Raw genomic sequence first — 17,734 nt, 5'->3', positions numbered from 1 at the left:
TGTAGAATCTACAACCTGGATATATACCTCTATTTCACCTAAGAGAAAAGAGATTTATATACTTCTGTATTGGACCCGAGGTTGCAGATTTGAAATTAAGTTTAGAAGAAGAGACTATTAAGAGTTGTAAGGCTTTTAAGTATTTAGGGTCAATGATTAGCCGAGATGGTACTTGTATGAAAGATATAGAAATGAAAATAGCACGGGGAAAACAAGCCACAAGAGCACTTCATGGAGTGATATGGAACAACACTCTAACCAAATAAAACAAAAAGAGGATCTTTCAAAGCATAGTGATGAATATTACCCTATATGGAGCGGAAGTATGGCCAATGACAACAACAATACGAAATAAAATAAGAACAGTTGAACTGGACTTTATGAGAAGATGTCTACAAATCACAAGAGCGGATAGAATAAGAACGGAGGAAATATGGAAGTAAAATGCTCAATTACAAAAAAGTTGGAAAACAGAGACCTGCAAGGGTACGGGCATGTACAAAGAATGCCAGAGCATAGGTGGCCGAAAAGAATATTAAACTGGGACCCGCCGGGAAGAAGACGAAGAGAAAGACCTGCTACAAGATGGAAAACATACGTCGGAAATTCTATGATAGATGGAGACCTCAGAGAAGGTGACTGGGAGAATAGAGTGCTGTGGAGGACGAAAACAGCGAACTCGTAATGTGAAAAACCGAAGAAGAAGAAAAGAGATTTGTATGCCATTCTTACATACAAATGTAAAATTATATATACACAGTATAAAAATAAAAATGTCAACGTTTTATCAAAATTAAATTAAATTAAAATTACTTTTAAGTAAAATTAAATAGAATTGATCACTGCACTGAAACAACTACATTGATCTGAACTGATATTCCAAACCTTACACCAAAAATTCACATACGTCCATGCACGCAAACATATTAGCAGATAGAGAAAATGTGTTTAAGTAAAATTTATAGACAATAGCGAAAATAACAGTTAAACACTGTCACTACTGTTTATAGAGTTGCAGTATGTTTTTTTAGTCATATTAGGAAGCTTTTTATAACGTAAACAAAACTGAAATGTTACTTGGATGTATATCAACACAATGCTGAAAACAAGCAAATGATTGTTGTAGAGAGCTTGTGTCCCACGAACTTAAAAATTTTCCCACGCTCAAGTGGCCCATACTCTACTACAGACGATTGGAATGCTAAAGAAGTGACGACATTTGACAGGTGGCACCATTTTTAGTCCACGAAAATAGAAAATACGATTGTCATTTTTGTTAGTCTGCGAAAAATACTGTCGCTATTTTTAGTCCCTGAAAAACAGATTAATATGGTCACGATTTGTAATAGACGATAAATCAGAGAAACAAGCGTGTGACGTAAGGATGGGAGGAGCTTATAGTGCTATTGAGATATAAAATTTTCTCAGACCCAAGCGGCCCTTACTCTAATATTTTGAAAAACGACGTATTATTGGATATGATACAATGATACCAGTAACTGCACTGCAAGAGGTAAGTATTTAAAGGTAAGCCATTTATTCATAATTTTATCTTTCACGTAGATTTCAATCATTATAAACATTTTGTAGTTAAATTTGATTACAACATTCTACATTCCTGTCCGTCGTCGCAAATTTTGATTTTGTAGCTCAGAAAACAGTGAATTAATAATAATAATATTACATTTTTCATCTTTTCACAATTCCGTATATTATTCTGACAATACGGCAACGCTGTGCGAAAATGACAATGTCAAATTGACAATTGCTCAGAATTTGCCTAAACTGATATTCCAAAACTTAGATGCGTCCATATATGTATACATATTGGCAGATAGAGAAAATGCAATAAAGTAAAATTTATGGAAAAGTTTGATAACCAAAAAACAGTAGGTAATTTACATTGAATAGCTTTAAATGTTAATACATTGATTAAAACGATACTAAATGGTTGCTGTAGAGAGATTTACCAGGAAATTAGCAATATACAGGCTACACAATTGTATTGGAGACGAAATTTTTTGACGCGGTGCCATGTGTGCCAACATAATTTTTGACTTTTTAAATTAAGTTGCATTTAATTTATAGGAGAATTCTGTTTTTTGTGTTATTAAAGAAATTCCGATATTACCGTCGTACATAAAACGAAATCGTCTGCACATGCTTTCTGCCAAGGCTACAGGATATATCACAAGCCCATAGTTCAAAGGATAACCAATGTAAATATTCGTTGTCATTTGATTTTCATAGTATTTTATGTTTTTGAAAAGAGGCTTCTATACTCGCGTTGTATTATTTTTTCTATGTAGAAAATGCTAAGGTGATCGTCACAAAGTTAGCGATACCAAATAGTTGGAAGAGTCCATTTACTTCACGAGGTAAGTCTGGTATAAAACATGTAAACTTTTTAACATTAGTTGTTGATAAATTAATTTCAAATTTTACTCAAATTTAATTTTGAACATCTTATTTAGTTTTTATAATAATTAAGTTTACTATCAAATGATATTTATTTATATTTTACTAGTGATTGCCTGTCACATGCGAGGGGGTATCTAATCAATTGGCATATACAATCATTCATTAAATTTTTAAATTAATAAACTTCTTGCATATAATCCAAGTAAGTATGATGTTTTTTACTATACCCTATACACACGTTGTTTGATTTGATGTGTCATATGCTAGGAATTGGCTAGTTGTATATTTTGTACTAAGTCAGCGGCCTTCTTAAGGTTAATATAGCGAATTTACGATATGGTATGTCCATTATCATCTAGTAGTGTTATGTGTTGTCTCGTATGTCGCTGTACGTTCATTAATAACGAAGATGCTGTGAAGATGCCCTTTTGGCAGCCGCCTTATTTATTTTTTCTATCTTAATATATTTGTTATATCCGCTTCTTTCAATTGCTATGTCGCATGTTAGGATTCGATTAGTTGTTTATTTTGTGCTCAACTAGAGCGCAATCATTAAGTTAATTCCTTCTTTAAGTCAATAAATCAAAATTTTTCTTATAGTTAATCTATAAACAGAACCGTCACCATGATGATAGGGCGGTGTGTGAGTGTCAGCTCAAGTGACCTAAGTATCTTCGCTTCCACGAACTTTGGCCGCCCTTTTGGACCCAATAAAAACCCCGACTGGGATTTCTGACAGAGGGCTTCAAACTAAGAGGGGAACTAAGGTTCAAACCTAATTGAAAAATAATCTAAAGGGATAGTGAAAACCTAAAGGTGACAAATATTTGTAAAGTGGGTGCTTCATTGACAAAACAGATAATTATTTATTAATTATTTATTATTCTTATTATTAACAAAGGGTTAATAACCGATGTAATAAATAATAATGAAATAAAACGTATATAAGTATTTTCAGTACCTAATCTCTTTATTGTAAAGCAAGTGAATCATAATTATTAACAAAAATCTGTTTTATTTTTATTGTAGTACTTTATGATATACAATGTTTTTTGTTTGATTACCTGGTGAATATACAAACAAATCTGATGGTTTTCCAACACGGGAACAGGCAACATACAATTGACCATGTGAGAAGCATGGGTTTTGTAGATTAAAACTACAAACACCTAATGATTGCCCCTGGGACCTATTTATGGTCATAGCAAAAGCAAGCCGCACTGGAAACTGTATAAACTATATAAAATAAAACTTCCAGTATAGTCGCCGTTGCAAAGACGCGGTTCGTTGATATTTTTCAACATTATAACTACCGATCCAACCTTTAATTGAAGATTGTGAGGTGGCAATCCTGCTAAATCCAGCGACTTTAAAAATTCAGGCGGATAGTTGACTACATCATCTTGGTTAGGAGCCGAATCAACTGATTTATATATCCTCAATTCGCCTTTAATTTGTTCTTGAATTTTGAAATTTAATTCATTTACATCTATGTTTTTTGCAGCCAATTCGCCTTTAATTTGTTCTTGAATTTTGAAATTTAATTCATTTACATCTATGTTTTTTGCAGCCAATTCGCCTTTAATTTGTTCTTGAATTTTGAAATTTAATTCATTTACATCTATGTTTTTTGCAGCCAATATAGCCCATTCGCTCAACCATTCATGGTTTCTGTAATTTTGAGCAACATCTGGAAACAAACATAAGTTTGTTTGACAGATGCAACGACGTGAAAACTGATGCAATTTATGTCGCGTTCCGAAACTAAGACAAAAGAAAGAATATTGCGAGGCTAATCAAATTTAGAGCTCTTACATTTTTTGACTTTTTAGTTTGGTCGGGTTCACGATATTATCACTTTTGTGTGAACGCATTAGATCCTCCAACGCGAACACGCACACACACGAACGTGCACACACATACATTTAATTGAATTTGAACTTTGTGCAGTGACAATAAACCGCAAATTGAGTCTTCGACGTTAAGAATACACCTACATTGTTTAGACAACAGTGAGTGCTTGTAATTTGATGTAAACTTTATTGAATATCAATAAAGTTCAAATTCACTCTACATTTAGTTAGAAAATATTTGTATGGGAAAAAGAAAAGGGCAATTTTAGGAGTTTCCCGGAAATTATTCGAATTTTTCATGCCGTAAAAACCATCCTTAGACTTCAAAGAATATTTAAAAAAAAATTGTTAAGATTGGTCCATGCGTTGTTGAGTTATGTGCTCACCAACACATTTTGCGATGTTTAGGCAATAGTGAATTGTAATTTAATATAAACTTTATTGAATAGCAATAAAGTTAGGGTCTTCCCGGAAATTATTCGAATTTTTCATGCCATAAAAACCATCCTTAGACTTCAACATTCATTTTTATATTATAGATGATGATACTTTGTAGTGCCTTTTTGGTAGTCGCTTTGTTTGTTTTTTTTTTATCTTAATATATTCGTTACATCCTCCGCTTTCATTTATAGTTTATTTTTATGAACGAGAGAGTAATTAGCATAATTTTAACTGGTAGCTCCGACCACTCCATGGGCGTGCTCAAGATTAATTGAAAAATTACTTTGAATAATTGTAAAAAATAAATGAATTATTTCAGTGTTATAAAGTGTTATGTGTATGTAAACAAAAGTGACCTCTTTTATCACACACTATATTAGAACTGACTGGCCTACATTAAAAAGGGTTTTAAAAAATTCACATTTTTTTTAATTTTTAAAAATTACAAAAGAGAAAAAGAGTTTTTAAAACCGTCTAAGGTATGTTAAATAGATGAATAAAAATATTAATATAAAACTTACAGCTACTTGTTACAAATCCAAATCAGATTCAGAAGATGAACTTTCAGAACCAAGATTTATAATAACTGGCTCGATCATTTTATCAGTAATATTGTCCAGCTTCCACATTTTTTCCTCTTCTTTAATAGTGTGATTTACTGCCTTTTCCCAGTTTTCAGGTTTTACATTATTTACGGCCTCCAAAAACAACTGTTTAACATCATGAATTTTAAAAGTGGTATTTTTTCTTGAAACTTCACTCTTTATCTGTGCCCATACCAGTTCAATCGGGTTTAATTCACAATGATATGGTGGGGATCTAAGTACTGTCATTCCACGATTTTTGGCAATTTCATCAATTTCTTATTTTTTAAATTTTTCTTTATGAAGGGCACACAACGAATAAAGTTCCTTTCTTATAGATCCGGGATGGTACGTAATATTTTTTGAACTCAGCCAATTCTGCAAGTCTTTTTTTAACCACTTGGTTGTGGGCAGTCCTTCTATAAGTCTGGAGTGATAACTTGCATTATCCATGACTATTACACAGTTCTTAGGAAGAAGATCTATCATTTGTTCGAACCATTCTTGAAAGACATCAGCATTCATGTCTTCATGGTAGTCACCGGTACGAGTTGATTCAAAAGTTAATAAACCACCTTCAACAAAACCGTCTGAACTGCCAATGTGTACTATTATCAGCCTGCGTCCCTTTCCTGATGGTGGGTTTAAACCAGTAGATAAGTTATTTACAAAAGCGTGCCTTTGACTTGTAACAGTTTCATCCTGCTAAAATTTATTTGGTGTATGACCCTCGTTGATCCATGTTTCATCAAGATAAAATATTTTTCTTTTTTGGTTTCTCATTTCCTTTATGGTTCTTAGAAAATGTCTTCTCCATATGACAATATCGCTTCTTTCTAATAAAATAGACTTTCTGGGATTCTTTTTCCAGCGGAAGCCTATTTCTTTTAAAAGTTTCCATAACGTACTTCGACTCATTTCTGGGTAATCCTTATCATCTCGAACTGAGACAAGAACGTTATCCAATGTTGGAAATTCTTGTCTAAAGAAGAATTCATGCACTTTCCGTCGAAGTCCTTCTTTAAAATGATATTCTATTTGAAATTTTGGTTTCCCTGGAGCATTACGTGGCATTTGAAAACTACCACATTTCTCTTCTTTAATAACTCTGTAAATCGTAGATTTCCCAACACCAAGTGTACTGCTAACTAACTCAACGGTCTCATCAACACTTTCACATAAACGTTTGTCTGTAAATGATTTAAAACAATTAAATATTAATGTTTTTTCATTAACTGTTAGAGGACCAATTTTTCGGCGTTTACACGGCACTTCCAAATTTTCCATAACACTAGTATACACAATAAACTGCACCTTGCAACTGAAGTACCTACTTTTAGTGAACTGTTAAGAATTTTGAATACGCCACTTGGACCTTCCTATTTACAAAATGGAAAAACCCACTATCACATTTTCTGTGGAATAAGTTTAGAAGGTAATTATCTAGTCAATTACTGTCGTAGATTCCTGGAATTAAAGAATTAAATGTTTGATTGTTGAAACCCTTACTTCGTGGAATGCACTCATTTCAGATAAAATAAAACGTTTTATTTTATCTAAAGAATTAAACTTTATTTTGCAAATAGGCAAAGAATTAAACTTTATTTTGCAAATAGATAAAATAAAACGTTTTATTTTATCTAAAGAATTAAACTTTATTTTGCAAATAGGTAGGTACTTATTAAACTTTGATTGGTTATATATAACCAATAAAATAAACATCTTACATTTCTTGCAAATTCATTAGTACCTGTTAACCTCCATCACTCCGACACTGGCAACCTTATTTAGGGATTAGTAACCCTCACAACTATTGTATTCTATTCTGCTCCAACCTTTATACCTGGTTGTCATACTCAATTTAAAATTGTTTTCCTATATACTTCTGTAAACTTGTTGACAAATATCTGTTTTTCATTGAGTCACCCGTATCAACAGTTTAGGGATTTGCATACATAATTTATTGGTTTATTACTCTCTCATACATAAAAATACACTTTAACGCACCACACGCTCCAATAGTATAAATAATAAAATTACTTAATTCGATTTTAAAAATACAGTCAAAAATAATATTAAGTTTCGCACTAGTCTACAATAACGCCTGTTTTACCACTTTTTTGTACTGTTTCCAGTAATTTGATTTTAAATTAGATTTTCTTGTTAAGTACTTCTTATTTTTCAAAAAGATCTAAACGAATTTCGAAAAGGCAAATCTACTAACAACAAAGTTTTCATTATAAAACAAATTATTGAATAATGAAAAGAATTTTAACATAGAAAAGCATATTACATTTAGATAATTTGAAAAAGTTTTCGGCCAATACAATAGAGACAAAATCATTTAGAAGGCAGCAGAGAAAGAGAGAAAATAACTGTTTAAAGAATATTGATTTCCATTCTACACGCAGGAAATGAACGAATAGTCAAAGCTCCCAAGAAAAAATTGCGAAAGTTTATACAGGGTGAGTCATGAGGAACTTTACATACTTCTACCATATGTAGAGTCCCTCAGGGAGCATATCATGTGGCCACTAAAAAATTTCAACTCCTCCTCTTTATTAATTAACAGGGTGATTTGTGTAATTGACCATTTATTTCATTTTACTGTAGTGTTTATACGGCTCATTTGATTTTTTTAATTTTTGCATGATACAGTACACTACTATCAAGCATTCGGCTGGTATTAGCTAAACTAAAAAATTCCAGGACTTACTTTGGAAAAATTAATTTAGGGATTCGTATTAAATATTACACCCTGTATATATTTTTTTTAAAATGCAATAAGTGATTTTCAAACTACATAAATAGCCAATGAAAACGACATATGCGACAATGTTGTCGCACTTTTATTAAATTTTTAGTGAACGATCAAATCTTACCAAAAATAGAACAACCATAATGAAGTATCAAATTATAAGGTAATTAATTTAAACAAATGTTATAAATTTCAAACATTTTAATTGAAATGATAAACTGAGTCACTGCACAACAAAAAACAGTAACTACTAACAATAACGAAGAACAATTAAAAAAAAAACTAAAAATATGTACATAGTTATGATAAACCCATAAATTAGAACTGGAAAAGATACAATAATGGTAACAAAATAAAAATAATTCAAAATAGATTTTCGAAATGGAACCCTGCAGCCTGTACACATTTTTGTTGCCGAATTGTTAATTGACGTATTGAATTACGGATACTCTGGGGATCGTTTCTAATAGTATTACAACAATGTATATTTCTATCAATTAATTGTTGTCGGTTATTAATATTCACTGCGTAAACTAGTTGCTTCAATCGTCCCCAAATATGGTAATCAACGGGATTGAAATCAGGGGATCTTGAAGGCCACGAAATAGGACCTGCACGTCCTATCCACCTGTTGCCATAAACATTATTGAGATGTTGTCTCACTGCCAGTAAAAAGTGTGGGGGTGCCCCATCATGCTGAAAATACATCCCTCGGATAGCAACGTTCGCGTTGGCAAGCAAATTCGGCAAAATATTTTGTAGAAAGTTCAAATAGACCTGCCCTGTTAAAGGACCATCAAAAAAGTGAGGACCTACTAATTGATTATTTATGACACCAATCCACACGTTAACCGAAAACCTTAACTGAGAACGACGTTCTCGAATAGCATGGGGATTTTCTTCTGCCCACACATGTGAATTTCGTGAATTATTTATCCCGTCTCTGATAAATTGGGCTTCATCTGTAAATAGTGTCCTGTATAGCGTTGGTCGATTATTTTTAATCCATCTACAAAATTCCAACCTATCGATCTCATCTCCAGCATGTAGTCGCTGAACCATTTGAATGTGATATGGGTATAGATTATTTTTTTGTAAGACTCTACTTACTTTTGATTGAGTAACATTGAGTTCTCGACTTACTTGTCTAGTGCTTATTGTAGGGTTCATAGTAACGGCATCCATAATGTCATCTTCCTGCGCTTCATCTACATGTCGCTCTGTTGTTCCACTAGGAAAAGAGCCATTTTCTCGCAAATAATTAAAAACTGACCCAAATGTTGGATGACTGGGAGTTCGACGATTAGGAAATCTCCTGCGATATTCTCTACTAGCAGCCCTACCATTCCCATTATAGAATCCATAAACAAATATTATGTCTGCATATTCTGTGGTCGAAAACTGATGTGGCATTTTGAACGAAAGTAACAAAAGCTCTACCAAAACTAACACAATGTACTTAACGTAGATATGACAGAAGAAATATGTATTCTTGTACACATAAATAACAATTGATAATGACAATAATGACAATGGGTATAAAATATCAAGAAACGTCAAACGGTCAACGCCAACCTTCATTTTAAACTTTTTTAGATGTATTTTTATTTAGTACAGTTGATGCAATGTATTATTATTTGACATAAAATTTTAATCATTTACAATCAACAAAAACTAACACATACAAGAGGTTTGACTTTTTAATCAATTTAATTTATTATCTATCGAAAATAATGCCCCAATACGATCTATGAGTAAAAATTCCAAAATTGAAAAACAATTGATTCTATCGTAGAGATAATACAAAGTGACAGTAAAGATGTTAATTTTCTACGTATTAGATTATGTTGTAGGAACTTATTTTAATTAAAATGTTTGAAATTTATAACATTTGTTTAAATTAATACCTTATAATTTGATACTTCATTATGGTTGTTCTATTTTTGGTAAGATTTGATCGTTCACTAAAAATTTAATAAAAGTGCGACAACATTGTCGCATATGTCGTTTTCATTGGCTATTTATGTAGTTTGAAAATCACTTATTGTATTTTACAAAAAATTTATACAGGGTGTAATATTTAATACGAATCCCTAAATTAATTTTTCCAAAGCCAGTCCTGGAATTTTTTAGTTTAGCTAATACCAGTCGAATGCTTGATAGTAGTGTACTGTATCATGCAAAAATTAAAAAAATCAAATGAGCCGTATAAACACTACAGTAAAATGAAATAAATGGTCAATTACACAAATCACCCTGTTAATTAATAAAGAAGAGGAGTTGACATTTTTTAGATGCTCCCTGAGGGACTCTACATATGGTAGAAGTATGTAAAGTTCCTCATGACTCACCCTGTATAAAAAACAGGCCAAAACCACCACACGGCGTGCGTATAGACGTTTCACATTGCAAATAAAAATATAACTAAAACAAAGTTCTTTTGCTAATATTTTTAAGTTTCACTTCTTCATTAAGTTTATTTCATAATGAAACTGTACTAGTATTGGTCACTCGATTCTGTAAACTTGTGAACGCAAAAAAGATAATTTGTTTGAATAACAATTTTTGCAGGATTCTGACCTTCTAATTATTAAACTAGTTCATTGATAACTCTGGCGTGTTTTTTGAACACCAAAAGTAATTGTTCCAGTTTCATATTTGCCCTGAATTATCTTCTAACAATGATAACATTTTTGACATAACATTCGTATATAAATATAAATGTAGGTATCATTGTTAATAAACCTTGTACATAGAATATATAGAACCGTTTTTAACAGTATCAACTTTTAGAGTTGTTAAATTTTTGATTGTATTTTTTAAAACAACATTTTGTCGTTTTACCACGCAATACACATCCTACTATATTATATCAGTTCGTTGCAGAAATAGTAATGTATTCCACATTGAACCTCAAGGGTTTTTCGCTTAGTTAAAAGAAAGATTTTGGCCTCACTCCGGACGCAACTCGATAAGAAAAAATGTTTGTGGTGCATGCTTTAAGATAAATCCCTAATCTGAAATTTTTTTATGGGTAATTTATCTCCACCACGTCCATTCTCCTCATAAGATCTAGATTACACTGGATTATTTTTGTATTTAGGGCCGTAAACGTAAAAATTTCAAAACTAGCAAGTCATGCATTGCACCCAAATTTTTTTTTGTTGTTTGGACAAAATTATTTATTTTTTAATGATGTTACAATAAAAATACATACAAACCTGAATTTTCACCCTAATATTACTAAACCCTATTTCTTAATAGCCATATTAGTATTACAGATTTAGTTGCCATACTCATTCGAAACCGCTTCACCGATTTTGATGAAATTTTATATTTATATTTGTTAGGTATAAGAATCGGTTGTGATCTATTTTTTATACCTCTAAGGGATAAGGGTGGTCCATCTCAAACATTTTTTTTTATTTTTTGTACAATTTTTTTTTTATTTATGATGTGTCATTGGGTGATAAAGGGATAGAATGCGAAAACATGGAGTTGGTTGAATAAAGCGAAAGCAGATATCAGTGCTTTACAGGAAATGAAGTGGACTAAATAACTGCAATATTTACTACAGTGAACATCCTACCCGACACGAATCTGGTACTGGATTTATTGTAAGCAGCAATATTAACTCATAGTGTAATTGATTTCAAAGCTATTGATCATAGGATATGTCTAATAAGACTTAAAGGGAAGAAGATGTTCTATGAGGCACTAAACTGAGAGTACGATGAGTGCCCAAAAAATGACATCAAAATAATAGCAGGAGACTTTAATGCCAAAGTCGGAAGAGAGAATATAAATATTTTCTCCCATTATCGGAAAAGAGAGCCTACACGTAGACGCTAAGGTCTTTTAGAGGAGCAAACACCATAATGATCACTATTTAGTTAAAGTACGATTTAAAGAAAGAATATTCAATTTAAAAAAGTAGTACGGTTAAAGAAGAGACATTAATAAACTAAAAGATTCCGAAATTGCAAATGTATACAGATAACAAATAAAAGATCAAAAATGATGATAGAAAACTTAGAAGAATAGAAAGACATTAACAACTATGGGCAAATATACGAGATATTGTATTACAGAAATCGGTTGAAACATTGGGCAAAACCAAATCAGAAAAAAGAAATCATTGGTTTGATCATGAGTGTGAAGTGGCCATGAATAGAAAGAACGCAGTATATCAAAAAACAATCGACGCATGTTGTACACGGAGAAAAAAAGAAGAGTATGGATGTCTTAGAAGAAAGGAAAAACGTATCCATTGGCGTAAGAAGAGGGAATACAAACAGAACACTCTCAATGAGATACGAAGTTTATTCAATAAAAATGAAACGAGAAAATATTACAAATCCTTAAGTCGAGAATTTAAACCATGAATAAAAATTTGTAAAGACACTAACGGTAAAATTCTACATGATAAAAACTCAGTAGCAGATGGGCACAATATTTCAGCGAACATCTAAATATAAACGATATTCAAGGAGGTTAAAACACAGACAATCAACAAAATCTACAACGTAAACTACATAGTGAAGATCCAACAAGAGAAGAAATGTCAAATCTCCGGCAATGTATTGTTTGAAAGATTTAAACATTTTACAAAGGATATTGTTATTTAAGATCAATGCGGATTTACTGCTGGAAAGTCGACTACACATCAAATTCAAGCACATAGGCAGATTCTAGAAAAGTCACTAGAATATAACATAGAAAGACACCATCTCTTCGTCGACTTAGCAGTCTATGACAGTGTGAAAAAAACTGCATTATATAATGCAATGATAGATTTTGGGATCCCACCTAAGTTAGTTAAATTGACCCATCTAACAATGCAAAACGTAAGCTCATGTGTTAGGATTGAAGGAGAAAACTCTACGTTCTTTGACATTAATAATAATGGTCTAAGACAGGGGACGCACTGGCGTGTCTCATCTATTACGTTAGGAATGTCCTACGATTAATTTTCGCAAGAGACTCCTGGTACAAAAAAGTACAAAATTAAATTTCTATTACAAAAAAATACTTTTGTATTAAAATACACAAATGTGACTTAAAGTTTTATTTAATGCAGTTTCTTTCTATCTACCTAACTATCTACGCAATTGTATATATTCTTAATATGATTTTCGATACTCCTACATTCTCAGACGAAAAAGTCATTAAATTTTAATTGTCTTTACCAACCCTCAGCCCGAGAGACTATACGCTGATTATGGGATTTTTAAAATAAAGTTAAGTATTTACTCGACATCCTTTTTAATGTTGCCTTGGAAAAGGCAATCGGACAATTAAATATTAGAATGAATGGAACTATTTTTATTAGATCGACGAAAATTCTTGCATTCGCTGACGATATTGACAACGGATTGTCGAACCATTTATGATGATGATGATGATTAAACAATACACAACCCTTAATTTTCACCCTTCTACCACCAATCCCTATTTTTTAATAGCGAAATTAGTAAGACAGAGTTATTAGTCTCACAGAGTTAGTTGCCACACTCCTTCGAAATGGCTTGACCGACTTTTATGAAATTATATCTGTATATTCGGTTGAATATACAGATATTCAGTACTCTGAATTTTCTTCCACGAATGTTGTCTTTATTTAAATCACTTGACACAGTTATAAATCAGAATGATATAATCAACTATCCTACAGAGTTTTTGGATTCATTAGAATTGCCTGGACTTCCACTTCAATTTACAATTAAGTCCAGCACAAGTGAATTACGTATTAATAAGAATCTTCCTCAATTAAAGCAGTAAAAGCTTACCCCAGAGCAGATGTCAACTCAGACCATAACCCGCTGATAGCTAGAATGCACGTGAAATTCAAAAATATTGTACTCCCTAAAAATAAAGCAACGTTTGATTACACAAAATTAAGAAAAAGAGAAGTACATCAAAAAGTGATCCAACAAGTCAACTCAAATCTAACAGAAGTAGGAGAAGAAATCTTAACATCAGAAGATGTCAATGAAAAGTGGAGCAATATTCAGAAGGCAATACTAAAGGTTGTAGAAGAAAATTTAAAGAGTAAAAAGACAAATAACAAACAGAAGCGGATGATTTCAGAAATTCTAGCATTAATGGAAGAGAGGAGAAAAGCCAAAGGGAGAAATGAGCCAAAATATCAAGAACTACAAAGTAGAATTAAAGTAGAGATAAACAAGGCCAAGGAAAAGTGATTAACAGATCAATGCATAGAAATGGAAGAGTATGACAGAAAATACGACAGCTTTAATATGCATAAAAAAATTAAAGAACTAACAAATAGCAAAAAGCGAGCACACTATGGGATACTTAAACATGATAATGGTAAACTCATTGCAGACATCACAGATAAACTAAGATTTTGGCAAGAATACATCATGAAACTATTCGACGATGATAGAATTATACAAGAAGAACCACAGGAACAAACAGGACCGAAAATAGTAATGTGCGAATTAGAACAGGCAATTAGAAATATCTTATGTTTGTTACTATGAAATAATATACTTTTATTCTTTTTAAATTTTACTTGAAATCTTACATATTACAATGTGCTTAACCTATATTCGTTAAGTGACCTGAAGTTGGTCATGGTCTTCTTGAAGCTGTCATAGTCATATGCTTAGAACATAAAAGTAGTTCCAAGGCCATATGAGACAAGAAATGCAAAGACCGCAAAATCAGTAGGCCCAGATCAGATACTGAGGTAATTAAATGCAATGACGAAGAAACACTGCATATACTTTTAGATCTGTTCAACAAATTATATACAACAGGAGTAATCTAACCTGAAGATTTGTTGCTGTCCACGTTTGTAACACTACAAAAGTCAGTCCATGCGACAGAATGCTCCCAGTACAGATAAATTTCCTTAATAAGCCACACACTTAAGATATTTCTCAAAATAATACATGGAAGACTATACAAATAAATAGAAGATGATGTAGATGACACCCAGTTTGAATTCAGAGGAGGACTGGGAACGAGAGAGGCTCTGTTCGCTTTTAACGTTCTCTCGCAAAGACAACTAGATATGAACCAGGATCTCTATGTCTGCTTTATAGATTATCAAAAGACTTTTGATAGAGTACGACATCAGAAACTCGTAAAACTGTTAAAAGAAAAGAATGTGGATAGTCGAGAAATACGGGTTATGGTCAATCTGTACTGGAATCAAAAAGCAAAGGTTAGAATCGAAAATGTCGATACAAAAACTATAGAAATCAAAAGAGGTGTTAGACAGGGTTGCATGCTGTTCCCATTGTTATTCAATCTGTACAGAGAAGCTATTTGTAAGGAAGCAACATCAGAGGAATAACAGGGTATATCAATAAACGGAAAAATCTAAAACAACATAAGATTCGCAGACGACACCGCTGTTTTTGCAGAAAATCTAGAAACACTGCAACGCTTAGTAAATAGATTACATCAGGTCCGACTACATGGACTACAAATGAACATTAAGAAAACCAAGTGCATGATTATTTCTAAGCAACATACAGTAGAAAGGCTAGATATTGAGAAAAAAACGTTTGTTTATCGAGACCTTTCTCTGGAGGATAAGAGCCTTAAGATGGTACGTGTTCAAGACTTTGTTGTATGGAATAGAAAGCTGGACACTAAAAGTAGATAGTATAAAGATGTTGGAATCATTTGAGATGTGGTGCTCTAAAAGGATTTTGAAAATACCATGGACCCAACGAGGTAAGTTCAACAAATGCAGAAGTGTTAAGAAAGCTACAAAAGGATTGTGAGGTCATAAAGCACATCAAAACAAGAAAGCTGGAATATTTAGGCCACATTACCAGAGGTGCGAAATATTAGATATTAAGGCTCATAATTCAAGGTAAAATCAAGGGTAAAAGATCCATAGGAAGACAAAGAATTTTCTGGCTAAGAAACCTAAGAGAGTGGTATAGTTGTAGCTCAGTAGACCTTTTCAGAGCAGCCGCCAATAAGGTACGGATAGCTGTGATGATATCCAACCTCCGATAAAAGAAAGAACTAGAAGAAGAAGAAGATTAAACTTCCTCACAGAGAACAACATAAGTAGACCTTTGAAAATACCCGATGACAAAGATCTATGAGCGACTATATTCTTTAAAATAAAGAGCAAAAATTTTGAATGTAAGGGCACTAAAATCGGCAGAAATTGCTTATCTAAAGGAAGAAAAAAAGGAGTTGTCAGTTTTTGTTCTATTATTATTGTATATAGTTTAAATGAGTGCTATACCCGCTACTTCTATAGCTCGATAGTTGTTACAAATGAATAAATTCAAGTTAGTAAGGATAAAATCAATTATTGGTGCAGTCTCTCCCTTGTCGAAATTTTCTACGTCATTCAACCACTACATCATAAAAATATATTATGTAGTGTATTTATATCCTGATATAAATATCTCTTATAACATCATCAGCTGCCAAAAATTGAATAATTCTGCGCGCAAAATTTTTATACAAATTTTCGATCGTGTGATTGTACCACAACACAGTAACGCTTAGTAAAGAACCAAATTATGGACAAATTCTTTACACTTCGCGCTAGTAAGTATTTAAACAAACAAAAAACTTTAATAAACTCCGTTACCATGACGACGATATCATCGATATCTTGATCAAATATATTTTCATTGAACAATGATAGTATTTTTTTCTTTCAAGATAAAACAGTAAATATTTAACATATGTCCGACATAAATCATTAAAAAACTTACCCCGGATCGAAGTTTTCTTAACTTGCAACATTTGGCACTATTTTTTAGACGATTATTATTATTTCAAAAAAATGTCGTTTTATACCACTTTAATTTATCAATGTTATTTGTTTGGTTGTTTATTCAAATCTTATCGGCACTCAGATAAACCCTTAAACACCACTACATCTTACTGTTCCTGTGGTGAAACTCTAATGATGAAACTATTTAATATAATAGTCGATACGGTCGTCCAGTTTTGTGATAAATGTGATATAAATATCTTCGAAACGTTGTTTAATTTTTCCGGGTCAATATATTTTTACCTCTGGGAATTTCAGATAAAAATAAAAATACCATGAATGCAGATAACAGACTTTAATAACAATAGAAAAGAGTATATATTGAACTTTCATTGTCTTGAAGCATTGAAACAGTGCAATGGTTGTTGGCTACTCGTCAATAAGTGATTGTACTGAAAGCCTCAGAACTTTGAACAACTCTTCTTCTATTTATACTTGGAAGTATAGGGGATTGTAGTGTCTTTCGTATTTGAAAGACGTAATTGCAATTAATCACCTCATTAATATTGTAATAACGTGATGTAATAATGTAAAAATGTTTTATTTCGGAAAAGTATACAAACGTGATCTTTTTATGAATCCTCGAGTGAACACCGTCCTTCAGCGTCATACCAACTTACATTTCTTATTAGGGAGTTTTCCATGAACGTAACACCTCCTCCTTTGACCATGATTTACAAAAGATAGCTAGAAGTAAAGTACTTAATAAAATAAAAATCCAAAGAGTGTTAGACAGGGCTGTGTCTTGTCGCCATCACTGTTTAATGCATACTCAGAGGAAATATTCAAAAAAGCATTAAAAGATGAAATAGCAGACATAAAAATAAATGGCCTACCCATACGTGAAATTAGATATGCTGATGAGTAGACTTCGGCAAATATGCAAATAAAA

General features: G+C 32.2%; 1 protein-coding gene across 1 annotated transcript in view; it reads right to left on the bottom strand.

The window, feature by feature from the left end:
- The window catches only part of LOC140449437 (sialin-like), a 72,988-nt gene extending 55,994 nt beyond the window's left edge, over nt 1-16,994 (bottom strand). Inside the window, exon 1 of the mRNA XM_072542607.1 lies at nt 16,781-16,994. Within this exon, the coding sequence (XP_072398708.1) occupies nt 16,781-16,811 (31 nt within the window). The 5' untranslated portion in view covers nt 16,812-16,994. The remainder of the gene's footprint in view (nt 1-16,780) is intronic.
- Between the last annotated feature and the right edge of the window lie 740 nt (nt 16,995-17,734).

The sequence above is a fragment of the Diabrotica undecimpunctata genome, chromosome 9 (genome assembly GCF_040954645.1).
Source record: "Diabrotica undecimpunctata isolate CICGRU chromosome 9, icDiaUnde3, whole genome shotgun sequence".
NCBI classification, from domain to species: domain Eukaryota; kingdom Metazoa; phylum Arthropoda; class Insecta; order Coleoptera; family Chrysomelidae; genus Diabrotica; species Diabrotica undecimpunctata.
Note: the sequence above shows the minus strand (reverse complement) of the source record. Positions and strands in the feature narration are given on the sequence as shown.